Source organism: Anser anser (assembly GCF_964211835.1).
Source record: "Anser anser genome assembly, chromosome: 7".
Lineage (NCBI taxonomy): Eukaryota > Metazoa > Chordata > Aves > Anseriformes > Anatidae > Anser > Anser anser.
This window is the reverse complement of record NC_139727.1, coordinates 17,525,159-17,552,690: the sequence shown is the minus strand read 5'-3', so window position 1 is coordinate 17,552,690 and position 27,532 is coordinate 17,525,159. Positions and strand designations below refer to the sequence as shown.

The 27,532-nt window shown below is 40.8% G+C and overlaps 1 protein-coding gene across 2 annotated transcripts in view; it reads right to left on the bottom strand.

Moving 5' to 3' along the window:
• Positions 1-2,526: 2,526 nt before the first annotated feature.
• The window catches only part of IPMK (inositol polyphosphate multikinase), a 40,881-nt gene continuing 15,875 nt past the window's right edge, over positions 2,527-27,532 (bottom strand). For both annotated transcript variants that reach the window (XM_083844322.1, XM_083844323.1), the window contains 4 exons: positions 23,277-23,373; positions 16,534-16,706; positions 9,273-9,354; positions 2,527-8,254 (listed from right to left, as the gene is read on the bottom strand). In XM_083844322.1, coding sequence (XP_083700448.1) covers positions 7,620-8,254; positions 9,273-9,354; positions 16,534-16,706; positions 23,277-23,373 — 987 coding nt within the window. In that variant the 3' untranslated portion in view covers positions 2,527-7,619. The remainder of the gene's footprint in view (positions 8,255-9,272; positions 9,355-16,533; positions 16,707-23,276; positions 23,374-27,532) is intronic.

Here is a 27,532-nt window from a genome sequence, read left to right as displayed (position 1 = left end):
TTGCAAAGCTTATATAGTTACGGGAAAATAGGTTGCACTCAATTTCTCCTTATGCTTCATCAATCCAAGCGTGAGCTGATGCAATGCCAGTGTCTTTGCTGCCAGCAGCGGGTAGGTACAGAGCAGCCCGCTGCAGGTTGCCCTTCAGATCCGCTGCACAATATGTAGGTATTATTTATTCTGGTGAGGGTCAAACTAAACAGAGATGACCAAAGGAAAATATGTTTTGACAGCAGGTATTTCACAGTTCCTATTCCAGGTTACATTTGTACTCAAATCTTGTGCAAATATAGAAGAGTGGCAACAGGAGATGAAGAGCAACATGTGATGTTGAAGTTAAGCCTCTTTAATGACTGTCTAGCAGTCCTGTTCCCCTTCCCCAGCCACAGTCTGACATTTTTCCATTGCATCTAGAAAAGGCGCTTGTCCCTTCCAGAATGAGCCAAATCAAGGAAATCAAGACAGCAGAAAAGCAGTAATTACGTGCGGGCTTGGTTTCCAACGAGCTCAGCTCTCTGAACCAACTCACTGCAGAAAGCCTGGGCTGAACTGGAGAGGGAGCAGGAACGGATTGCCCAGAGCAAGGTGAGAGGGGGACAAACACTTAGCATCCGTTAGCCATCACCCATGCTTCGTGCAACAGAGGACAAAAATAAAACTAATAGCTGTGATAGCAAAGACCTGCAAGTAGGTCTTTGTGATGAAAGAGCGGTGGATTTGTGCCTCACACAGGGCCCATGCCCAAACAGCTTTAACTCCCTATCTATCCTGAGGGGAATTGCCTTGCGGGGTGGCTCTGTGCAGTTACCAGCTCCTCCCCATGTTTAATTTTGTCTGGGTCAAGTTCTCAGTCACATCAACTCCCCGAGGCTTCAATGCATAAACACAATTCAGATTTTTATGATATAAAAATTAATAAACACTCGATCCTTGGAAAACCATGCTTCTTGCCACTGTTCTCACCTCACCCTATTTTTACTCCTTCTCCAACTCTGGAGCATGGGAAGGAAGGCTGCACAGACCCACAGGAAAATACTAAGGCTATGCAATACATTTAGAAGTTTCTGCTGTAAAAGTAAGACAACACATTTTAAAAATGTATTGACAATTAAAATGGAAGGCTGTTCTCCCAGCCATTCGGAATTAGGGACCTGATCATGGATGCAAAAGGGTTTGTAATCAATAACAAATGCAGCCCCTCTCACGGACCTGTACATTTTCCAGCATGTCGTCTTACAGGATTATAAAAAATGTAGATACTGATTTCTCTTTAGACCCCCTTAACACATGAGGAACAATAACCTTTCAGAGACAATAAAGGGTTAAAACTTCAACAAAAATTAGTCATGTGCCCAAGGTTTGTATAGCTTTTTTTTTTTTTAATTGTCTTTTCCCCAAAACAATGGCCTTCTGCATAAACCATTTAATTATTTTACTCAAAGGTATGGTGTAAAATGAGACCACTGTGTTCTATACTCCAAAATAACTAGTGGGCATTGTCTGCAAATATCCCTTAGCTGGAAAATTGGCACCAACTGTTCCAATATAATTACAGCCATGATACCCATCAGCTGATTAATTTAATTTGTTTTGCACATCTGCAAAGCAATAACTACCTTACCATAGGCAGCAAATTCTTTCCTGTGAATTTTGTTATCAGACAGAAGTCTAACAGCAATATTGTCCCCTCCCTTCTAGGTAATTTGGCAGGTTGCAGCCTACAGTGTTTTATTTTCACAGCCTCAACCCTGTGATATGCACAAAGAATGCGCCTGCTTTGAATTTCTGACTCATTTCAATTTCACACAAAGCTCAGATTAAGCCCTCTTTGAGGACAACCCACAGGTTCCTGCTTGACAACCCAGAGCACAAAGGTGAAGTGTAGCTTTTCCGTGTTTTCATCTCTGCATTCCTTTTGCTGCCTGCCTGCCTCCCCTCTTCTGAAAGAAAAGGGAGAAAAACAAGCCAGCTTAAACCCCCAAAAGATGGGCTTTTTCACAGCTTTCAATCAAACATTAAAGCTAATCTTCAGGTTCAATTCATCTGGAGTGAAATAGCCACTTCCTACTTACTCATCAAGGCCTGAACTGCCCCAACTTTCTGAAAAATCCTGCTTTTTTTGCTCCGTTAGGGGTATGGCTTTGTCTTTCCCAATCCTCTCTCTGTTCAGAGAATCATTTCCTAACAGGGAAGAAGGTTTTAGGAAAGACTGGACCGTTACAGACATCAAATGTGATGCTGACCAACAATTCACGTGCAATACAGCAAAGCACGGACTTTTGTCGAAAAGCCAAATTCTTTTGTTTTAATTTTTAAAGATGACTCTTGTGTACCAAGGCAGGTATTTGCAACGAACAATAGCAATGGATGCCATGAAAAAAATATGGTGGTAAACTGGTAAATCCAATGTACACATATACAGAATATGGGAAAGAAGAGAAAGAGGGGAATCAGTCAGTGCAGGTAGATTCAAGAAAACATTTTTTCAAGAGTCTTCCGGTATTAAAAACAAACCAATTATACTTGCAAGTCACTTGCAGAAACTTTTAATAATTTGCCAAATATACAGCTATTAGAATTACCCTAAATATCAATTATAATTAAATTACAAAAGTTGGTAGATAGCATAGTACAATGTCCTATAAAGACATGTAATATTAACAATACCCCCTGCAGTCCGATAATGGCAAAAATAGCAAATGAAATTACAAACACATACGAATCAGAGGAGACCGAGTGACGGCATTAGACACTTGAATCAAAGAAACTGACACCAGACTAGATACATTCATCCCTCAAGCATAATAAATGTAGAACTTTAGATTTTAAAAACAATTAACAACACAGCATCAGGTGCAATTTCACATGCTTTCGTTTATCTTCCAGTACAGTTCCCAGAGTATTAAAGTGCCTTTGTGCACTCTAGTTTCATTTATAGTCAGGTGCAATACACATATGTGGAAGTTAGTTCATAGGTCACTTTTTTCCTAATAAAATAACTATTTGAACCAATGTACACAATTCAAACAGAGGTGTTTTAAAAGTACCTTTGTTCTTGGTGACTATTTTCTGTTGAATGTCATGTAACACAGAAATCAAACTCCAAATACACGGGGCCCATCTCCATTAAACAAGACCACAGAAGCTGTTTCTGGAAGTATGTTTTCTGTTGTATATTCCTTAGCTGTCTTCCTTTTCTCCCCTTTCAAACACTGCTAAAATAATCACATTTGTCCTTTTGATGACGACCTTCTCTGCAGCTTTCACTTACAGATTGCCACAAAAACAGTAAAGGCAGCATTTGGCCTGCAACTATGGAGAGGAATGTACGTTACAAACAGCATCCTGCAACAGCCTGTTGTAATTTGATGAATATAGGTGGACATCATCAGCCTACCTGAGAGATCCTTGAAGACTTCACAGCCTTTGGATCATATCAGGATTATCTGCGCTGCAGAACTGACCAGCCGTCCTGTGCTTCTTACGAACTTTCACCACTTCCCACTACACTACCTTCTTAAACCCAAGCCTCAACATTAATTGCAGTAAGAAAAGGAAAACTTCATGCACGGTTTGGCTGTCACTCACCTTGCCCCCAAAATGTTCTCTGGAAAACACACACAAGCAAATGTCACAAAACCTACTGTCTAATCTCCAAAGTATGTTCTGTACTAAAATTCCACTTCTACTTCTTCACAGTAGAAAGTGCAAAAGAGAAATTGTATTTCCCACGTTGAGGCATTTTGATGGCATTTTTCAATACCTGCACTTTAAGAGCAGTTACGGGGCACAAGTGTTTTGTTGTTGTTATTTTGTTTAGGAAATCAAAGTTTCATTTTAAATTATTCTACAATGATGCTACAGGAGGTCACCTGTGGTACCAGAGCAAGGACTGAAGAAGGCACTCTGGAGGAAAGCTTACTTGGGGACAAAAAAAAAAAAATAGGAGAATGAACAACAAAACTTTAAACAGTCCTACCACTGTCTTCCTATACCTGACAATGGTTCACATCATGAAGTTAAAAAACAATGAGAATGGTTTGTAAGCTTGGGCTGTGAACATCACTGGTGACATGCCAGTGCAGGTCACGTCTTCCCTGTGCTGCTGTTACAGGCTCACGCTCAGTACTGCGTGATCCAGGCTCAAACCAGCCCGAGCTCGCGGCAGGTGAGAGTGCTGCTGGAGCTCTAGATGTATGGTAAGCTAAAATTACTTAAACAAAACCATGTGCACTTTGTTAATCAAACTAAAGGGAATTAGTGGTTTCTTAATCTACTGACTTAGACTTTAAAAGCTCCTCCATGAAACTGTAGAGTTACAGAAAAGAACAGTCTGGCTATGCACTACAGCAGAAAAATAGAAAACAGTACAAGGTTCATGTGAATCACAATAAGTCTCAGTTTTAGTTCATAAAATGATTTGGTTAAAATACTTTACATGTTTCATAATGGTATAATAATTTTTCCAATGTACTTTATGCAACAAATTCCACCCATATCCAAAAATACCATATATGTAAATACTTATGTGGTTTTTGTTTTTGTTTTTTTACAAAACTGTATACAATTCAAACTCTTCTTAAGTAAGCCTATACACAATTCTCACAATCACCTAGGTAGAAAGTCTTCAGAATAAGTATATTCTCAGAGAATACATGAATGACAATGCTTCCATGCATCTTCCCTTTTGACAATTGATTCTGCTAAATCAAACTCTTATTGCTTAAAATCAAAACAGACAGGTTTCATCAACGACAACAGCACTCGAATACCACACCAGCCTGGGGAAGAGACCTGCTTTCAGCTTCATTGGACAGAAATACCTATCAGCCTCGTTACCAGTTCTGTGAAGATGTCCACGTAGCTGTTGCCTGTCCTGTACGTTTTGCACAGAGAACAAACAAGAGGCATCACTGGCAGGGAGGGAGATCGAAGGTAATACATACTTTTAGTGTCCAGCGTCTCCCTTTACATTTTCTAATTAATTCTGTGAAACATCTCCAACTGTAACTGAAAACAATCTGATCTGATCAGATACAAGACACTACAAACACCAAATCTAAAGTGTGCAAGAACAATGTGAACATAATGCCTTTGTGGGCTTAAATTCACATTCGGTACTATGCCAAAACACCTCTATGGCAAGCTTTATTTACACAACTTCCAATTAAAAATACTGTTATCTCTCAAGCTACATTTTAAATTAACAGAAATACATCCATAATGTACTACCGGTAAAAAAAAAATGATAAAATGATTTTTTTTTTTTATTCAAAATAATCTGACAGTTTAACAATATTCCAGGTGCATTACAAACACTGCCATAGTCAACACAACAATCAATACTTAAAGAGCATTCAAACACTGAAGACATATCTTAAAGCAGAGACAGGAGAATGCGCTTACACTAAGAGCATACAGGTCATTTTCCAATAACTGACTCCTTTGAGGCAGATGTCTGAATTCTCTGGCACAAAAATGGATTAAAATCCAAAAGAGATGAATTACAGAGAACAAAAATTCAGAAGTAAAAATGTTTTCCCCTGTATTTTCTACAAAACATTGTGACTTTTTGTTACATGGCCACTATCAGCCTAGACATCCCTAGTGTTGACTAGTTACGGGATAAAACAACATCATAACACACAACCCAGCATTAAAGCAAACAAAACCACCAACTCTTCCTAGAATATGGCTAAATTAGTTCACAGAGAGTTGGGAATATATTAACTATATAGTGCAATGGAAATACCAGGTGGAAAAAATACTTTATCTTCCTGATAATTTCCCCTCAGCCTTCACCATAATTTGCGTAAAAATTTCAACACAATGATACTGCCCCTCCTGCAAGCATCTTTCCCTATGCTTCAGAACATCGTGTTGCTAACTGATTGCTTCGACTCCTCAGTGTAGTGGCCAATATTAGCTCTAACACTTAAATAATGTAGTTCTACGCATGATACCCTGTTTCTTCCAATTAACCCAGGATCTAAAAAGGAGCTAAAATTTCAACTTTATTTAAAACAGCGTATTTGTTCGAAAAGTGTTTGTCTCTGACACAGAAAACAGATGTCAAATCAAGAACATGCAAAGCTGCATACACAGAGGAGTGCATAGTGCAGAACATCACAGTGAGAGCAGCAAGGCCACAACGTCACATGAAGTCCACACTTAAAAGCTGTATGTTGCCAATGACCGAATCCATTCTAAAAAGTTTTACTTGTGGGGCTTGCTTAAAGCATTAAAATCTTACTTTACGGATCAAGCTCCGACGTGACTTGTGTATAGCTGACTACGCGTGCACGTTAGGACAGCCACGTACACAGCATACAGAGGAGACGCACCATCATCCCAACCTCAAGTATTCCATATGAAAGCCTTAATTTTTCCTGTGAAAAAGAACGAAGTGGACAACTTTCAAATCATACGGCTTGCTTGGATGTTAATTTAAAAAAAAAAAAAAAAAAAGCTGCTTTAGCCCAGGGTAACAGAACCACGACTCCATCGAAACCCACGGAGGTCCGTCTGGTTGCTCCAGGGCTGGACTGGATCTTCACAGCACAGGGTCCTTCATCCGCATCGCTCATCGCTTCCAGCTGGTGCTCCCCGGCGGTGGGAACCTGGAATGCTTCTTGCAAAAATACAAGTGGCAAACGGCTTGAGGAAATCTCTGTATGCTTACACAAAATGCTTCGTCTCCCTGTTCAATTAGTTTGCTTTTAAAAGCAACGTTTTTTGGAGAAGGGCCATCAGAACAAAGGGGTGAAGCATTTCCCTTAGTCACAACATCAGACGCTCCATTAACAGATTGACTTAATCTCCTAAACCAAATTAGTTCCTGGAATATCTCACGTTCTTTTTTTTTTTCTTCGCTCTTCCTCAGAAAACAAAGTTTCTCTAGTAGTTGTGCAGTTTAAATTTGTTACCACATTTTAGTCCAGCATTTTCTTAGCACCTCAACACAAATTACATCACAGCTTGCCTGCAATAAACATCGGCTACGGACAACTACCGAGAGGGGAAGTGCCCACAGCAGGGTTAGAAGAACAGCGACATCGCCCCGTTACATTGAGAAGCACTTTTTGATACGCTGGTTCCCAGGTTAGATGACTGAATCTAAACAGGATTTCTCTCAAAACAGGGTTAACTCCAGTTATTCGAACACAGTAAACACAAGAGGGCAGTACTGAGGACGTCAGTCCCGTACTTCATAGTTTTCAGTCCGTTTTCTAAAAACCTGTTAATGGAGATATGGCTCAGTGTCAAGGCTAAGTGAGCAAATGTTATCTAAGCTAAAGTCGTTATGGGAACTAACACAACCCCTGCTTATTGTACAACTGTACTCCTTGGATTTCAGCCAGCCAAATACGCTGCATCCTACCAATTTGCCTATCCTGCATAATCTCAAGTATCTTCACCCTTTCGCATTCCCCAATTAACTACCAATTATTTTCCTGAGTGAGATTATAAAAAGTTAAACCCTTCTACCAAAAGTACAAAGACAAATAAAATAGAGTAGAACAATACAAACCCAGTTATACAGCATTACAAGTGCAGAAATTCGTCATGTTGTTGCTCTTCATAATCGTTGGCCCCCAGTAAAAACCATAACAAAGAATCTAGTTATCCAAAATATTTTGAAGTACTGTGATTAAATTTTTCAGACCATAAATGTATCCCTCATCCTTTGTGTTGCTAGGAAACACGTGAGCAAAATCTATCATTCGCACTTCTACATTTACGCTTTCCTTGATCTCTGCTGGCATGTGACAGAAAACTTTTTCCAGTTGGGGTATAACGTTTCCATTCAGATGCTCCTGTGTGATGCAAGTGCTGCTTTTCCACACGTTGTCTTGCTCCAAGTTTTCAACTTTTAGCGAGAGCTGACTGTGGTGCCTCTTAGAGTATGCCTTTTTGTGAAGTGCATAAAATTTGGACAAGCCTTTACTTACGGAGGCCTCAATTTTTCCATTCTCTGTAGAATTTATTACATGAATGTTATTATTATACTCCAGTATGTCTCCACCTGATAACAGTCCTTTGGGCACTCCCCTCTTCTCTGCCAAGGTGACATCGCTCAACCGCACGGTTGTTGCCTGACATGAACCTTCATAAACAAACAGTAATGAGCTTGCATAAAAGTTGAGCTGCTTCTGGCCCTCAAACCACACCAAAATTTTTTCAATCTTCTGAATGCTGGCAGCGATCGCGTCTTTTCTCAGGCAGTACCCATTGTGGAAAAACTTGGCGATGCCTGCAAGAAATAGACGTTTTTGAGGATTATTTTCACCTCTGAAATGAAATCAAATGCTGTTCATTTGTTTGGGGATGGGAATGATTCCTGATTTGAAGGGACAGGCAGCATTCAGTTTCCTTTCAAGCACAGTTATTAAACGAATCAGAACTGAACTGAGGAACTCAGGTATTTTCAGTCACCTCCCCACACTGGTCCTGCTGTACAGAACAGCTGGGCTATACATATACAGAACCTATGTTGGGTTGGATCATAAAAAACTAGCCACTCTGTGTATCAAGCAGTAGATGAACACGGTTCCTGCTCCCCTCATCATTTAAAGCAAGCATCTCAACTGTTTTGGGCAGGGACCCACTAAATTCTCCAGGGATAAACAAGCTTCAGCAGCTCCCAGCTTCTTTATCACAAGTGACAGAGCTGACAAGTTGGTGCCAGCTCTAGAGAGGGGTGTGTGTGTGTGTCTGTCTGTCCTTCTGTCCCCGGGGGGGGACAGACAAACAGATGTCAGTTAATGACTAGTTTGAAATATTTATCACCAAATAGACATACAGTGGTAACATTTTTATTTATTGTTAGTGTAGAGCAAGGTAAGAATTGATTTCAAGTGAGATGGTCAGTGAAAAGCGTGTTTATAGCAGCTTTTTAATAGACAGCACTTACTCACGGAATACAACCAGAAATATAAATATACAGATTAAAAACGTTAACACTTCTAAGATTTCTACCTCAATGGAGTATCAAGCCTCAATTCTGCAAAGAGATTGGATTCTACCACAATTACTCCCTTATTAATAGTAAAAGGGATGTGTGATGAGGAAATTCTTATAACTGTTGTTACAGCCAACTGCACATTTAACTTAGGGTTGACAGGTAGTTCAGATGATACAGGGCACAGCTAAAGACCCATCTGGCAAGAGGAGAGAAAGGGAGTTTTTAAATGGGAGCACAGAGACTACTTTTTCACACAGTTCTAAAATAATAGTAATATCAAATACCCAACAGCACTGAGCTCCCTTACCATCCTTTACTGTTTCCTTCGTCAAGCCCCTTCCGTAGTGCTGGTTTTGCGTCTCGTAGCTGTCAGAAGAGACATGGTAAACCTGCAAGAAACAAGAAGGTACATCTGTTCTTATTGAGGGCAACCAAGATTTTCTGCATGAGACACCTTACAGACAGGTTACAAATCTTTGGTACCACTTATCCCTTCAGTAGCTGTAAGTTACTTAAGAGGTCAGCACTGCCCTCTAGTGCTCCGATCTGCAAAACAGTGCCCCTGCATATCTTGGGGTTAATCTACAAGTTGTATTTTCCTGCATCAGAAAGACATCATACTAGTTACAGAAAACATTTTACATAGTACATACCTTGCAGATCAATGCTAAGATGTGAAACCATCACACTCCTACTAATCTTGCTACAAATATTAATTCTGTAAGACTTAACGTGCTCATGCATTCACTACAACTATTTTGCAGTTCTTAAAAATATAAATATTTGGTACAACAGCAAAACAACAAAAAGTGCTATGATGTGACCAGGAGTGCCCAGTACACAAGACCCATCTGAAACTATGATTTTTGGCACAAATGAGGTTACATGAAATAAAGACAGCAGCCGAGTGAAAGCTCGATTCCAGCAGATACTGGTACAACCAGCACAACGCTTTCGCCTGAAAGGCAGGCAAATCACACATGTACAGTTTTGCCCATATCAGGAATTGCACAAGCTTAACAGCTTAATTAAAAACTGTTTTATACAGAGACACATTTTCTCTCTAACTGAAATAATTTCCATTGTAGAAACGTGCCAGCCAGCCAGGCCCAAATATAATTTGTTTATGAGAGCGTAGACAATTCCTACTTGCAGAAATAATGGTGTTACCAAGCAGGCGGTTGTCTCTGGCAGAAACTTTCTGCTTGGCATTTGTTCAGACCACCCAACCCTGCGGCACCCATCCCGGCTGCCGCACTCTGCCCTCACTTCACCCATCGCACAGAGAGAGGATCCCACAGAGAGCAAGTGGGGCTGCACCAGTGAGGTGCCTGCCCATGGGCAGTGAAAATCGGTGTATAAAATTAAGTGGTATATGAAAAATAGTAATAACAAAAAAAGCAGAATTCCCCGTTTTTTGTTTGTTTTTTTGCAGCCTCCCACACCAAAACTTCTCTCCCTCATCCAAACCGCGATGAGCACAGTCTGAAAACACAGGCCCAAACTCTTGCTTTGCAGAGCAGCTAGAAGGAAACGTCTCAAAAAATTCTTACTGTGACAAAAAGATTCAAGTAATTACACTCAGTGTCCCCAAGGAACTCAGATCCTGGTGTGTGGAAGCAAAGACTCCAGCCATCAGCCACGCATTGAAAGGGCAGTAAATAATTCTGATTGTACTAAAGAAACAACAGTAGTAAGCCTGAGTGTTTCAGCTCGCTTGGTAGTGGGGATTACTTCCCACTGTTATGACTCCGACTTCTACTGCTGTAACAGCTACAGAAAGTGAGGTCCTGCTGCCTATAAATTGCAGAAGAGCGCAGTGAAAGAGGTGAGTTATTTTAAAAGAACATCTGACTAGTGTGACTTTGGTTTCACTAAAACAACCGTTTTTCTCCACTTCTTTTCTTTAAAGCACATTAGATAGAGTACAAAACATACGAAGCCAAAGATAACTTATTTAAATACTTCAAGTACCAGAACTACTTTCAAAAGCTTTCAAAAACTTTCAAAATTTCAAAAAGAACACATGCAAAAGGTAATTAAATACATCAAGAATAATAAAGTGTATTCCTTGGGAAGAGGAGCACAAGTCTGGAGACCACGTCCATGTTTTTACAAGCTGCATCTTCATTTCAGTGGCATCAAGCGTGCGCGTTCAGTCGGCCTAGGGGCAGCAGCCTGCACACATCTGCACTGCAGCACGCTCACGAACACATAATCCTGTTTACCAGAACCTTATCTCTTAGCCATAGGAGCTAACCGTTTCTGCGACACGGGCAGTTGCTCAAAAATGCTGATTAAGATCTGCAAGCTCATTTTCTTTTCCAAAGAAACGCTGGAACAGCGCATAAGCCCCCTGTGCCTCTGAGTGGAGTTTCCCACAAAGCCCACGAAGCCACCCTACCTCTTCTCATAACTTGCACAAACCCATTCCCCCCAGTTTTAGAGGTTTAAAACTCTTATGTGCAAGTTTTGCATCAGCTGGGTATTTTTAGCTATACAAAATGGTTGGTGACAAACTGCTAAGTCCCACACATACCAGCACTGCAATGTACATATTTAACTATCTTGTGAATAAGCATGCTCAGAATACCCTTGGTTACCAAAGGGCTTGGCTGCAGTTCTAAGTTATTTTTCTTTTCTTGAAGACAATAGTACTGAAGGACAACACATGCAGGTAATCGTGAAAGTATTCTCCACGTTAGCCAAAGAGCTGTCTCTTAATTCTCCTCAAAGCCTTCTCTCAATGGCAAGGAAGTGGCTGCTTGAACCATCCCTGGAAGACCTCAGCGAAACACAAACACATTAAGCCCCGTACTGAAAGCAGAGGAACAGAAACCCCAGCTCAGATAGGAGCAATCTTTCACCACATCTTGCTTGGTCCTCACCCCAAAAACAAAGGGATCGCTGCGCTGTAGCAGCACGAGGCCGAAATTGACTTCCAAGCCGAGAGGCTTCTTGCCTCACTGTGCTTTTGTTCACGTCGTCACTGCGGCTAATCTGCTCCCAACCCTTCCCAAAAGGATATTTGCCTTTGAACCAACTTTTCTTCTGTAACCCTGTTGTTGCGACTGCCTGTACTAGCCCATTTCTGTCAAAACGATGGCAAGTCAAATAAGTCACATCTGTAGCCTCAACAACAGCCAAGAAATTATTAGACAGGAAAATCTCATTTCTTGTCCACCTGCCACGGCTCGTTACACATTTGCTCTGCATTCACATAAAGAGTTCCACTGCATAATGCAAGACAAAGAAAATGCATGAGATCTGCAAAACATCTCCTGTAAGAAAAGTCCTGCTTGATCAGGGATTTTTGCACATTCCTACCAGGCAAGAATGGAGATGTTTCGGTCAACAGCGTGTAGGCTCCTCCTTGTGCCTACAAGCACTCCCTGTTCAGTGAGGTTTCTGCATAAACAGAGCTGGAATCCAGCAAGATAAAATGTTTTTTGGTTTTAATTATTAGTAGTAGGGACTCTGTGTGGGCAGCATGTCAAACAATACTGATAATTAGCTGACAAGGGAAATTATTTTTGGAGTTTCTCTTCCAAAAGCATTTGGCTTTTGGTTCCCCACATGAGGTGTTACATTATTACTGTTTGCATATGCACACATTTTTGTACCATTTTTAAAATTATGTGTTAGTACAGTGAGACAGTTTGGAAACCTTGCAGCTGCAGCTTTAGAACGTTAAGTTGAAGACTGACTCCAGGAAAGCAAAATATCAAACATTATACAGTGTTATTTACACTAATTCAGTGCTGGCTTACATGGTGAAGCAGAAAAATACACAACTGTTCAAATACTTATCTATGGAAGCTCCCTAACTTGTAGAATTATCACTGAAATATGTATTTTCACACTTTTTGCTCACATCTCACCATTATCCCCATGCAATGCACAGGTTTCCTTTATGTCTGAAGAAGCCGGGTTTCTCCACAGCCCTGTGATCTCTCAGGGACTTGTTCCAGCCACTATGGAAGACTTAAACACTGAGTTTTAATAAACCCTATCTTTAATAAATTTAGTAAGTTGTAGAATGAAATTATGATGAAACCTATTCAGTGACAGAGCAGAACAATAACCTCCTAAATAAAAGAAACAGAGACACTGCAGTTAAGTCCTGAAGCACTTTTAAAATAGCTGAATACATTATTTTGGATTCCCAAAACTTCCACAGAGCAGCTCATTAGAATAAATTTCTCTTATGCCTGCTTTTTATAATAATGGGGAGAAAAAGGAGGCCACCTCTCATGTCACCCATCCCCTGCTTTTTCCTAACATACAGGAGCTGTTATCAGCCATAAGGACACAACTGTACCAGCTGTCGTTTATCTGATGAGTCCCTCACCCAAGAGGATGACAGATGAGCATCCTGAACTCTAGAAATGAATTTCTGAAACATCCTTCAGTTGACTGGCAGATACGGGACTCAGGGGAATTGCTGCGCTCAGTTTTGCAGCACGGATTGGGCACTGTCGAATTTGTGAGCGTTTTCTTTTTTGCTTTTGTTTTGTCTTCCTCTGTTTTCTGAAACAAAGCTTGAATTAGATTATAGAAATATAAAACAAACAAAAAAAAGCCTTTTTTTTTTCAAGGAAAAATATGAATGCTACATGCAGGATTTAATAGCTTTCTTATTGTTCCCCTACTAAATCTTAATTGATATATCAGGGCTTACAAAAATTGCAATGTTAGAAAGGTTCATACAGAAAGAAAATGGTCTCAGCTGCAGTTAGTTTTAAAATATCTTGCAGGAACATGTGCTGTAGATTAGGAAATTTGCTTTTAGAAACAGCTTTGATAAGGTATCTGCATTAATGTATGCAATAAATCACAGGCACAAACAAAAGTACATGATGGATTATACAGGCAAAGTTACATAATCATCGCTCCGTGCTTTAAAAACATGTTTCACAAAAATTGTGAGCTATGTAATACTGCAATCAAGATGCTCTGAAAAAGAAAAAAAAAAAAACTGTAGAAATTGGAAATTGTGGAGTCTGAAAGGGCTGTGAATCAAGATCACAACCCACACATTCTGCTTTTATTCAACAGCAAATAAAACACTCTATTTTTAATACTGCATACACTGCTAAGATATTTCTTGTATATTTATGTCTACTAGTAAAACCATACTGCAACCTGTATTTCTGTTACTGAAACTGTAACTTAGTGTTCTGACTTATATTTGAGCTCTCCCTACTTCTGTAACAAACATATGTCCTCAACCATCTGAAGGAAGGAACCCCTGCAATGACTATGAAATAGGTTTTTAACAAATGTTATTGAACTGACTGTGCTTTCTAAATGTGGCTCCATGCATTTCTTCTGCCTATTCAGTGAATAAAGATGAGCATGCTTTAGCACGTGCCAAATGCCAGAGCCATGTACATAAAACAAAGCTCTGCCAGTTAGATTATTATCATTTTTTAAAGGATAAGCCGTATGTATGTATGTATAACTAGATGATTACTTACTTATCAGTGCATGAAAAAGCCGTATTGATGACTTTTGGGTAAAAAAGGACTATAAATACATTTTTGTTTTAAAAAAAGGTGTAACATTTTTGCTTCTTTCTTTCTTCATGACAGCTTTTATGCTGTGTGCTTTAAAAGCATAGAGAACTGCATTTTTCCTTCTTTTTTTTTTTCCTGGTACCCCCTTTCTTGCTTTTCCAAAATAGGAACAGTGAGATACCTCCTTCATCCCCAGTATTGCAAATAATGCTGAACCAAGAGATTAAAATCAAAACTCTCTTCTTTCCAGGTTGTGTGATACCATGCAAACATGTTTGCCCAGCAAATGCCAGCATCCTTTACCCAGCATGTTAGCTGTTACAAGCAGAAAATGCCTGTACAGGAGACGGTTTTACATCACGTCCTGAATCCTGGAATAATAAAGTAAGCAGACAGGCAGAGAGCACCCCATAATCGAGAGGAGGCAAGCTGAGCAGAGAAAATGCCTTGTTTGTGAATGTGGGTTTTGCTAAGTGCTGCGTGAGGGGAGGAGGAACCTTTTGAAATCTTTCTGGAAAATAACTTCAACATGCAATTTGGTTCCAAACGCACAAAACACATCTCATCTAGTTAAACACCGGATGGGAAACTGCAGTGCTTGGGAGAACCATCATTATAAACACAGCTTTAATTAGGGAATCAAAAGAATTTCTGCAACAGGATCAAGATGCCAGTAAATGACAAGGTTACAAACAAAAACACAAAACACCGTAGAAGCAAGCACCCCTTTTACGCTGTCAGGACACAAAGAACGTGAAGTACGTTGTTTTACGGATGAGATAAGAAAGGTTATGTAACGATACAAGCCAAATCCAAGGCTATAATCTTCAGCCTTCCTTCTCGATCCAAACTGTTGGACTGGTTTTTGACTCAACTCCCACATGCTCTCTCGCAGGCTTGCATAATTACTACTCATGACCACTATAATTTATAGCTGTAAAAGCTTATCTCAAGACAAAGTTAAGGCTGAGAGCCTAGGCAATTAGGTACAAAACACTGCAGAGATTAGAATTATTTCAGACAATGGTGCAATCTGGGTACTGTTGCTTTCTAAGCAAAGTAGAGGCTTACCAGTGTCTCCAGCCATTTATGTTTGCTGATGCAAGCCTGCGAAGCCCTGGCTTCCTCCATGCGAGTATGGCAAATAAAACCTCACATCAAAACCAAAAGTACTCCTGAGCCAGTTGTGGCAGGAAAAAAATACTTCAAATGCATTGCATCAGGCAATCATTACTGACATTAACGCATTTGTGTTACTGATCCATAAACGTTCTGTAAAGCTTTTCCTTATGCTTAAGTATTACAGCAGTCAATACGCAAATACTCATTCATCTTTCCCCACGTTTAAAAGAAGGAAATCTAATGGAGTCACTAAGGACATCTGAAGGTCTTTACCCATCTCAGACTAAGCTCCAACTGACAGTCGTTCCTCAAGCACGTATGCATCAAAGACATTTTCTTTTGATTGAAAGCTTTTTTAACTGCAGACTGTAAGCAGCTATTTATAACTATGCATATCACCTCTGAAAAGCTAACTTACTCTTCCCTAAATATAAAAATTACATTGTTTTTATAAAAGCAAATCAAAAATAAAAAAAGACTTGGAGAGGACACAGATTGTTACTAAATTATAAAGACTGGTCCCTTCTGTAAATCTCTGATACAAGCCTAAACACCAAAAAAAAAAATGCTTTACAATCTTTAAAACCAATAGCTATGCCACAAGAAACGACTGCAACTACATTCAGTTTTGAATGAATATCATCTAGCCCAACACCTTTCCTGTATGTGTGTATATAAATAGAGAGAGAAGCTGCAAATAAACTCTCAGAAGGGGCACAGCCAAGTTAAACACTTGTGAAGGGAAGCAATGTTTTGAAACATACTTCACATGACAGTTGATACCAGTACTACCAACACACTGAGATAACACTTTATTTACACAAAACTCAAAAGCATTGTCATTTGCTAGATAAACTAGCTGCTGTATCTGGTGCTGAACAACAGACCAGAGCATAAGCTGAATTTGAAAACAAAACAAGTCCTTACCCTCATGCCAAGTACCAAAAAGCCAATCTCTTCCATCAGCGGGTACTTGCTGACCTGCTGCTGTATCTTCTCAGCTGAAGCATACGGATCGTAACTTTTCTGCCCTATTTTTACGTCCATTATGCAAGGCTTATTAAACTTACGGGTCACATCTTCCAGTTTTAGATACGTATCTGTAGAAAAGACAAAACTTTGGTTAGCAGTGGGGCAAAGCAAAATAATCACACAGATTTTGCTGAGCTTCTGTGGAGGAGGGAGAATAGTTAAAGGGCTCACATGATGTTAGGCCTCAGAGTCACGTTTGTCCCTGAACACAGCCTAAGTCACGGTCACTGGCAGCCACAAACTCCGTTGGCATTAAATTCTGAATGCATTCTAGTTTAGAAAATAATATATAGTTAAAGAGTGCTAGCCTGGCACTCAAATTCAAATTATTGCCCAGATGAAACTGAGGAGGAGCTGTTATTAAGCCAGTAACATACTTCGCATTAATAAGCACATACACACACACCGGTTACTGCATGGCTGTTTTTTCAACGGAGACTGCGTTTTCTTTCTGTGTGAGAGTGGTAGAATTCAAACTGCAATTTTCTCTGTCATTTTAGAAAGGAAATTAACATTTCATAGTGCAACGAGTCTCCTTTTTCTCCTCCCTCACCCCCTTTCTCCTTGGGCACCTTTTGGGGACAACACTCCTCAAATCCTAGGCTGCCTCTCGGCCATTTCCAGAAGTCCTTTTGGGTGAGTGGACTACAACAGCCCCAGCCCCTCAGAGAGGATGTAAAACCTGGTCAAACTGGTTTATGCTTTTCTCCAACATAGGTAAGAGATTATTTTCCAGCATGATTTATGACACTGATTGTCAGAGCACACCAAGAAAACCAACTCCCTCAGTAACTGCCTACAACTCGGTTGGAGAAAGCGTGCACACATCTCCAGCCCTTGGCAGGGCACGACGTGTACGAAGGAAAAGCTGGGCATCAACACCCCTCTCATTCTTCACATCAGCTTCTGCTAAGCCTGCTTTTATCAGGCCCAAACCTCCCATAGAAATCCTTTTTTCTTTTGGAGTCCAGCCTACTCCATGAGCATGTTTCCTTGGCTTTAATGCAATCTGCATACACACGGACGCTGTGTTCTTCCCCATTCCTTCAGGATAATCTCAAATGGGATTGCCAAAGAAAGCAAAAACCTCTGCAGTTAAATTTTAAAGAGGGAAGAGGGACAAAGTGCCATTAATTTCACAGCTGTACAGAAAAGTAACAAAGTCAGTTAGAGTCAAGAAAAAAGGAACAAATAATGTTCCTTTCTACTCAGTAAGTAGAGACTCTTCCTTAAAGATATGAAACTGTTTTTTATTACTTACATCCTATTTAGAGCTTCGATTTTTACACCATTATCACCACGATCAAATGACCCAATTCCCCAAAGTACACGTGCATCAATCTGAGAAACAGATTTGATTTAATCCTTAGATGTTTGCTTTATCTATAAATGGAACTAAGCATGTTTTTAACTGTATAGTCATGCCCAGGAAAGTGTGTCAAATCAATATACTATTTTAAAAATCCAGTCTTCTACTAACTCAGTGCACCAGCTTACATTATTTTTCAGTGTCCTCAGGGTTACAAATCAATCTGTCTGCAGCAAAAAGAGTTTGGTTATAGACTAGCTCACTCATATACAAGGTTTGTTAACTATAACTGCAGGGATACCCAAGCTAAAATAACTCACACTTAACTTTGAGAAAGCCACAGACAGCAAACAAACCCCACATTTGCTCATTAGATGTCCCCTAAGGGGAAGGTAGACAAATGGTCTCCCTATTAGGGAGCATATTCTGTATAAGCTGGAATGCATGTGCCACTTCTTCTATTCAAAGTGTTCATACACAGGTCAAATTCAGTCAGATATTGGCAAAGCTTTAATTTTTGAGGTTTTGGGGACCACTACTGACTCCGGAGGAGTCCTACAACCTCTCGGCTCTCTGTTATTGAAACAAAAATAGTAAAAAACTAAGCATCATCTTTCACACACAGCCTTCTTCACACTACCTAAACTACGGTAATCAATATATTTTTGTCATCACTCTAAAACAATCCAGGAAACAACATCTAAATGAAATGTAATGATTTCTGAACTTGGCTCTCAAAAGCACAGAGCCAGAGATATGGCATGGGGCACGGGCAGGGAAAATATAAAAACATCTCAAAAAATGGCTGTTGTCCTTCACCACCAACCCCAAATGCATTGGATAAGCTCGTGAGCAGCTCCAGACTCACTGTTACAAATACTAAAAATTGTAAATTACCACAAATTATTCAAATTATTTAGATGCGATGTTGTTTGTCTGAGTTATTTTGTAAACCCTAAACCATGTGTATGTAAAGTAGTGTAAAACATCTGTTTCCATAAAGCAACAACAACCGAGCCCATAAAAACAACTAGTTTGAAAAGTAGAACCAAATCTCCCAAACAAGCCCTTATTCTTTCAGACAACAAGCAGGCAAGGTAGTTCGGCTCTTTCCATCACAGACATTTGAAGAGCACTCACGGGTATCCGCCATCCTCTGCTCCACTCATCCAAATCCCTCTTTTTAAGCATACAGCACCAAAATTCAGCATTTCTTAAGATATTTAACTTTTTATTTCTCCTCCCATTTCAGAGCTGCTAGGCTAGAGTATCCCCCCTAAAAACCTCCTAAAACATAACAATTACTATTAAAAAAAAAAGGCATCAAAATAGCTTTGGAGCTAACATTAACCCTGGGAAATACTAATTACTTGGAAAAGTCTGTGTATTATCCAGAAATGACTCATCTCTCACACTTTCTGGAATTATAATTTAAGTCTTCATCTTCAGCTAGCTGCCAGCTCAGTCAAGATTATGTCCCATCTGTTCAGAGCACACCCCCACTCTCAAAAAGCTTTTTGTCCATGCGGGGAGGGCAGTGGCACCACAGATAAATCATGGCACTGAGCTATTTTTTTTTCTGATTACAGCTTCAGAAAATGCATCAGGTGTTTACACATTGTTTTTCCTGGCACTGTTTGTGTTGTGTTCAACATCTATGGTCAACTGTGCCAAACCCCAAAACCAGAGGATCAGTACACACCGGGATTTTTGACACAGCAACCCTTACGATATCTTGTGAAGAGGTAACCAGAGAGCTCTCCTTCCTGTTTTGTGAAAAAGACAAACGCGGATTTTTCAAGCACTTCAGATTTTCTAAGTTATTATGTGGAATGCTCCTAGCCCTAAGTGCGTCTGAAAATCATGCATTCACCAACACAAATAATTTTCTATTGCACAAGTAGATAAAAATCTCTGATGTAGATATGCTTCATACCAATAAATTACGTTTCAACTATCTAAAAATAATTTAAATTAATATCCCCTGCAGAGAAAAGAATTCATTGGGATTTTTCTATCTTAGCTGTGGTAGATAATCCTGAACATGTATTTCAACAACTTCATGAACATGTATTTCAACAAATCATTCCTCAGAGGCTTCTCCTCCCCCCTTTCTATGTTTCAGCAGAAGAGGAAGAGAAGGGAAGATGTGGTTTGACATATTATTTACATATTTTATTGCAGTCCCAAAGGAGACAAACCGAAAGACCACCAAAATTCAGCAAGTATGTATGGCATGAACCACTGCAGACTTGAGCATGTATATGCTGAAGCATTCAGTACTTGCCAGAGTCAGAAGTCACAAAATAACTCCAGGCATCTGACTTCTTTTCATAATCTGCAAGGCATCTCTCAAAACGTATGAATAAACAGGAAAAAAAAAAGCCTCAGTTGCTCTCAGCAGCAAAAGAAAAGCAAGGTTTGAAGTTGTCTTGTGTTTTTCTACCCTGTTCTCAGTTTAGGCATCAGAAAGTAGAGCCCAGTATGAAATGAGCAGTGGTAAAGTTGCTTGCAAAAAATATGCAGGAGCAACAAGTAGGCAGCAGAAAGCACAACTCTCAGCAGGAGATATAAAAAGCTTAACATGGTCTGACATATCTTCGCAGCAACTTTTCCACTTGCATATTAATAAACTCCCAACACCGACAATGCCAGGGAGCCCGAAGTTGAAATCAAATTGTCTCACTCCAATTTCAGATTATCTTCGGGAGATGGAGTGTCATCCCTCTCTCACCCTGGCTGCCATGCAGTAGCACTCGGTATGGGATTTCTGCATAACTAGAGTTATTTATAAGCTTTTATTGATACTCTATTTTGAATATTGCTCCATCTTTTCTACCTAGAGGTTTGAAGTTCAGCAGAAGGAACTCCTTACCTGTCATATGGAAACTTAGAAATGCGCACAAATTATGTTCAGAGTGGTCCTAAATTCAGCTGCTGTTTTGTTTTTGCTTTTTTCTACAGGAAACCTATGGTCCTCTTGTCTGGGTGAACCTACTCAAACTCCCAACCCTCTTCCCAAGATAACAACTCAGATGCTACACATACAAAACACCACTCACGAAAGAACTTCATTGTCTCATAAATAAAGGAGTTTTATGTTAACCAAAGGTGCTTATGGCCATCCCCTCTCTCTGGGCGAGCGGTTGCTCCTCCACACAAACACTGTTGGAATATATATAGATAGACCGGAACAAGCAGCACACAGCGGGGCTCTGGTAACCAACAGATTTATTTCATTTTATTTAAGTGCAGTCACCTACGCCCAGTTCCGCGGCAGTGAGGAGTTACTGGGTTCACTGCTCAGAGGCTGTCTGGAGCTGTGTCCCCACAGGACGTGGAGGAGTTACTGACGAAGGAAAGGTCAGGGATGCAAAGTCAAGATTGCAAAAAGCTACACATACAACCCTAATCTGAGCGTAATAACTAGTTATCTTTGCAGCAGCTAGATTCCTTCATCTGGTGTCACGGGGACATGCCATAGCAGCTAAGCAAGCATAAGGTCCAATCTTTTCAGTGGTGCCAGAGATTACTCCACAGTTCATCTGGGGGGAACAGGGAACAAACCCCACCCCTGATCTTCCCAAAATAGCCTTTCCATGCTCTCTCTATACTCTGTGGGTCTACTTCACCTCTTCCTATTTTTGTAAACTCCATTTCCTACTTTTTATGCAGTTGAAACACAACTGTGGTGATTCTTCTCACCTCTGGTGTCTTCTGCTGTCAGGCACTGATGCACAAAGGCAAATTCATCACAGAGGTTTTCCTCCACACCTGGCATTAGCAAAACTGCATTTGCAAATGCCTGCTGGTCAACAGAGCACTTCCACATTGAATGGCCACCTCCTTAGCTTTGGACGTACCCCAGCACGCACATGTTCTGCTAAGGTCCACGATCTCCACTGCACTTGATTTTTGTCTAGACTACACAAAGCTCGTTCATGCTGCAGGTAACAGAGTTTACAGCCAAGTGTTTTGTTTGAACCTCCACTGCTGCTCTCTATGAGCAGAGCTCCCAATATTGCAGAGATTTTTCAAGAACAAAAAAAATCAAGTGTTGCTCTTCCTTTAAACCAGCTACATCCATTCCTACAGGCTACTTCTCTACTACTGGTGGAGACCTGCCAAAATTCAGCCCCATGCTGCACAGTGTTAGTTAATTCCCAATGTAAACTAGGGATGTGTTGAATTACCATATCTCAGCTAGACCACACATTTTAAGATCCTACTCTAAGTAGGAAAAATTGATTTGCAGTTTGGAGGGGACACTAGTGAGCTCCGTGACACGCATAAAATTAGGAGGGAAGGAAAAAGATAGCTCTGGTAGAGCTATGTGGGTTAGTGCCAAATATGAAAGCGTGAAGGCGAATCTGAGCCAAGAAAGCGTTACGTACTGACACAGTCCTCACTGCATTTATTTTTACAGAATTTAGACAGTGACTTTGGATGCCGCCTCACCACTGTCTTGGGAAAACAAGTCTATCAAGGGACAGCACAAGCAAAAGAAGATAGAGCTGTGTTAAAGGAACACGGCTTCTAGTTTCAGTGCCTTTGCCTTGAAATAAACTCGAGGGCATCCTTTTGTTTCTGCATGTTCCAGAAGCTCCATCTCCCAATGTAAATACGAAAGAGCAGAAGAAAAATAGTTGCTATTTTAAATATACATAAAAAATATCTCCATCGTCTCTTGAAGAGACAATCTTCCAATTGTCCTCCAAAAATACCTTTTCTTTCTGACTCCTAAGATGTTATACAAAGTTAAGCTACCAGAGCTTTGTTCCATTCAAAACAGTAACAAAGGATGACAAGCAGTGCTCTTAAACGAGACAACTACCAAAAAATATGTTTGGTATGATATGGCAAGGTGATGGGATTCAACCTCTAGAGATCCAGTAGCAGATTCCAGCTTGAATGCCTCACCTCAGACCACATCCTGTCTCTTTTTTCCTTCTTACACACCCATACGGCATCTGTGTCCTGCTTTGATGGCCTAATCAGACAAATGGGCATCCAGCCCACCCCTCCAGCATGATCCAGACCCAAGCTGCAGGTCTGGGGCCATATGCATCAGGTTCAGCTACTTGGAAAACATTTGTCATGTGAACGGCCATGCCTCATCTACCCTGGGCCACAAGGACGATCCCAAAGAACCAACCTAGCCAGAGGACTGCCAACTGGAACGTGTTCTTAGTGGGAAAGAAGCGAGTTACAAAACAAAACCAAAAAGAAAAAAAAATGAAAAAAACTACAGAGCTTGCAACTGCCAAAAATCAGGCTCCATAAGATTTTTCCAGGAGGTTTGGATTAATAGATAAAATTAGAACAGTACCATTTGGTGCAGTAGGTGGTGACCAGACACCGAAGTATTTTGGCAGATACTCCCGCAGCTCCAGAAGAATGCTGTCGCAACAGTCAGAGTCATAAACCTGAAATAAATTAAGGGGAGGGGGAGACAAATAATGAGTTTAAAACATTCATTTCATACTTCCTGTTGTCCCATAATTATCATTTCTGGCACTGTTTATTTTCATAAACTTAGGATTCCTACTTCACGTTTAAAAACATACAAGATGAAAATAAGAATTATCACAATCTAAGACAAGTGAATGGTATCCTTGCTTTCAATTTTTCAAGTGGAAAAGATAGATCAACTCTAAGAATAATGTATGGCTTAACTTCAATAAAAATCTTAACTGTAATTGTTAGCGTTAAAGTCTATTCAGCAAAAAGGGAGTCCTCCCATCCTGAATCCAAGGCTGTTTGGGATTACTCCACTGTATTACGAATCTAAAGCTTTATCAGGTAAAGCACGCAAACTCAGACTGGCTAGTGTTTCCTTATTTCCTCCAAACAACTCATCCTGTAACTACTCCAGACAAACAATGAACAATCCAAATGCATGTGTCTTCATCTGCTTAAAGTCTTTTAACATTTTTTTTTCCCAACTTCTGTTAAGAAAACAAGAACAGTTTGCAAACAGCAGCAGGCTTATGCTGCTGAAGGAACAAACCTTCACACAGTTACAACAAAGCCTGGGATACTATCTGCCATGGGATCGCACGACTGTCACCAGTTTTCAACGCTGCTGTTAGAAGGGTTTCAAACCCTTTCCTTTGACCCCCACAGCAGATCTAGTTATAGACACAGAGGGCAGCCTAGAGCACCATTTGACTAACGTGGTTGTCTGACTAAGAGCTCCACACCCACAGGAGTACAGGTTACAATTAATATTAGTGCATTTAGGAACCACTTCATCCTAATACCCTCGCAGGTACCTCGGCTCTGATGCCCCCAGGCTCGTGTCCTGCCCCAGTACTGCAGGAGCTGCACAGCAATATCCCCAGACACCGCACACGGGTGACAGGGACAAGCCACAGCTCTGCTCTCACTTCAGTATGCAATGCACAGAAGTGCAGACAGAGCACGCTGCGAAGTCAGAAGCAATGCAAAAAGAATAAATTTCCCATCTCAGAGCTCTGCAGAGTTGGCTTAGCTCCTTGCTTCGAGATTGACATTCGGCCACGGTGGAGAACACCCTGCAACAGGAGCCACAGGCAGCTCACATGTCAGCATACACAACCCTACATTTCTAATATTAATACCTCTAAAGAGGAAAAAAACCCAAACTTGAAGTCCAGCCGCTATTTCACACCAGGCAGCCTCGGCTACAACCACCACTGCGGTGTGACCCTAGGCAGAGCCTCAAGCAGCAGGAAGATGAAGTTGGTCGGGGTGGGTTTGTGCTAAATTTAGTTTTCATTGCAGAAACCTTGTACGGGGCAAACTCAAATCTCCAAGGACTACAGGTAACAGTGGCTTCCCCCTTGCTAAGGCAAGCTGGTAGGCTGATATTTTGCGTGCAGAGACAAAAAATAAAAACAACTTTGCTCGTCTCTGGGATCAGCTGCTGCTGTTTATTTTTATTGATGCAACATTGCTTTGATAAGCATCAGATGTTGCCAGCAGAAGACAGTGATCTCCCTGGGAGACTGTGATGCAGCTTGCTCTGAAAGAAGAAAATGAAGGAAGGGAAAAAAAATGCAGGTGGAGGGGAAGAGAGACAGACCTGATGCTGGGGCATAGACCCTACCTTTGGCAGCGATCACTGTCCCCACTGACCGATGCCACTCCTGGGCCAGGACTGGAGCACAGACTGCCGGGATGACTTCCCACCATGGCTGTTTGCAGACGAGCAGCACAAAGCCCATTTCTGCTCACCGCAGAAGCCTGCTGTTGTGGCACCCCTCAGCTAACTGTCAGGGAATTAGGCTGCACCCTGCACAAATACTCTTCTCCTAGGTGAACCCAAACAGGTGTGAGAGGCAGCAACCATCACGGCACAGCCCTGACGTGGCAACAAGTGTGTGCATTTAGGACTGGACACAGAGGAGACAGCTGGAAGCAAGAAGTGCAGCAGACAAGGAGGACAAATGCTGAATGCATCTGAGACACAGGCAAACTGTAAGAATGTGCTCACTTAACTTACTGGCAAAACAGGATTTTAGGAAAGACAGAGGAAGCAGCGTATTGGGAGACCATTAAAAAGAAAAGACTCTTGTTGTGACTTACTTTTTAAACCCTGACAGTAGGTTCCAGTGCTAAAGACTTAGCAAAAAATACTTAACAGTATGTTTCTGGGTATTTCAAGAAGCGGGATACAACAGAGATGTTCAGGTAAGTGGGTGTAATAGCCCAAAGTCTAGGCCAAATGAGGAAAGAAAACCCCTCCAGAAGAGGTATCTTCTACATAGCCCATCCTTAATACACTGATATAAGGTATTTAAAATGGAGAAAGAACTCACAGTAATGTAGTGTTCAGTATCATTACCTCAGCATAACAGAATTAAGTGCATTGCTTCTGTCTCTCCAGAAGTCATCTTGCTCCCTGAAGCAGTAATAAACTCCCTTTTTAAGTTTGACGTAACACATACAAAGCACTTATTTGACCTTAATATAGACCTCAGTCTCAGCCTGTAATGTATTTGTATGTCAAACAAGAATAAGCACTCAGATAATGAAGATCAGAGGAAGTCATTTGGTCTGGGCAAAAGCAACAAAAACAGACATTTCAGGAATTACAATCATTCTTAGACAGGACAAAACCACTCCTGCTCATTAGAAAGGGCTTAAACCAACAACAACGGGCATTTCAGCTCGTTTCATCCAACCCACTAGCAAGCTACACATGTAAGAGTCATTCAGAGTGATTAATATGACAAATATGGGTATATGACAAAAACAACCCTAAATTTACAGAGGAAATAAACCACACACCCCATACCCCGGAAGGTATTGCTGCTGACAGAGCTGGGAAACTCACTGGAGAAGAGGTTATCACTTACCCTGGAACACCCTTTAGAAGTAAACCATTGTGCTTTCATTTATGTTACCAATACTCCACCTTCATTGGAAAAGTAGCTGCTGGGTTTTGCACGTAATGACAGGCCTGTTTCTTGAGCACACACTGAAAAACCTAAGCTCTTTCTGCTTTACTGTACATGACCTCTTCATCCAACAAATCGAGAACTGCAGACCAAGTTGGCGTCAGTTCAGCCAGGGTAGGCATCCCTCCTACACATCACAGGATGCATTCTTCCAACAGCACAAACTGGAGACATGAAACGCAGTTGCTGCTGGGCTTAAAAGCAAGTAAACAGGATGCTGACATTTGGAGGGCTCACAACATGTCCATTACAAAGTACTGCAGCTAACTCATAGGAAGAACATGCCCCAGATATGTTCTGTGGCAGCTCGATAGTCTAATAGACACCATGAAGTCATAATTTCCAGCTACTCAGAATGTTTTAATTCCGAGGCAAATTCACCCTCCCCTAGTTTTTAATCCAAAGTACATTCTGTTTGTTTTGCTAAGTCTGACCCAAACAGATTCATCTGTTTTTTAATGCAAACAGGGGCTGCTTGGGAGAATGGGAATGTTCTTTTCCGTATTTAAAGCAGCGTGACATTCGCTCTCCTTTGTTTTGTAAAGACTAGCTAATCACATAAATGACTGAGGGAGGGTAGAACAAACGTTTAAATTTCAACAGGAAACTAGTTCTGGCAGTAGAGACCCATCTTCAAGTGTCCTGATGGAAAGACACCGCTTTGATGAAAATGTAGTTTCAACAGAATTTCCTCAAGTATGTAAAAGAGCTGATTTAGAAAACATGGGTTTTAAAACATGCATTTATTTAAAAGCGATTTGAGTAGGAAACTAGAAATACCGGGGCAGGCACGCCAGTCCCAACCATCCCCTTTTCTTGTTGCTTGTTACCATAAGCTGTCCCTGAGCAGTGGTGCTGTCGCTTGCAGAGCCTCACGGTACACAACCAGCCTCCAGCAGCAGGTGCAGAGCTCAGTTCCAAGCCTATTTCTTAGGGGGTTCCTGGGTGGCAAACAGTTGAGAAGCCACACACTCAAATTAGCAAATACAAGATTTACAGATGATAGTGCAACCTTAAATCTGTCTCCCTGCGTGTACGCATTACATCACAGACTTTAATTACCTGAGTGTGCACCGCATTTCCCTCCGGACTCCTACATCGCCCAGTTATACCAGGCAAGTACAAGGGCCAAAAAAACTGA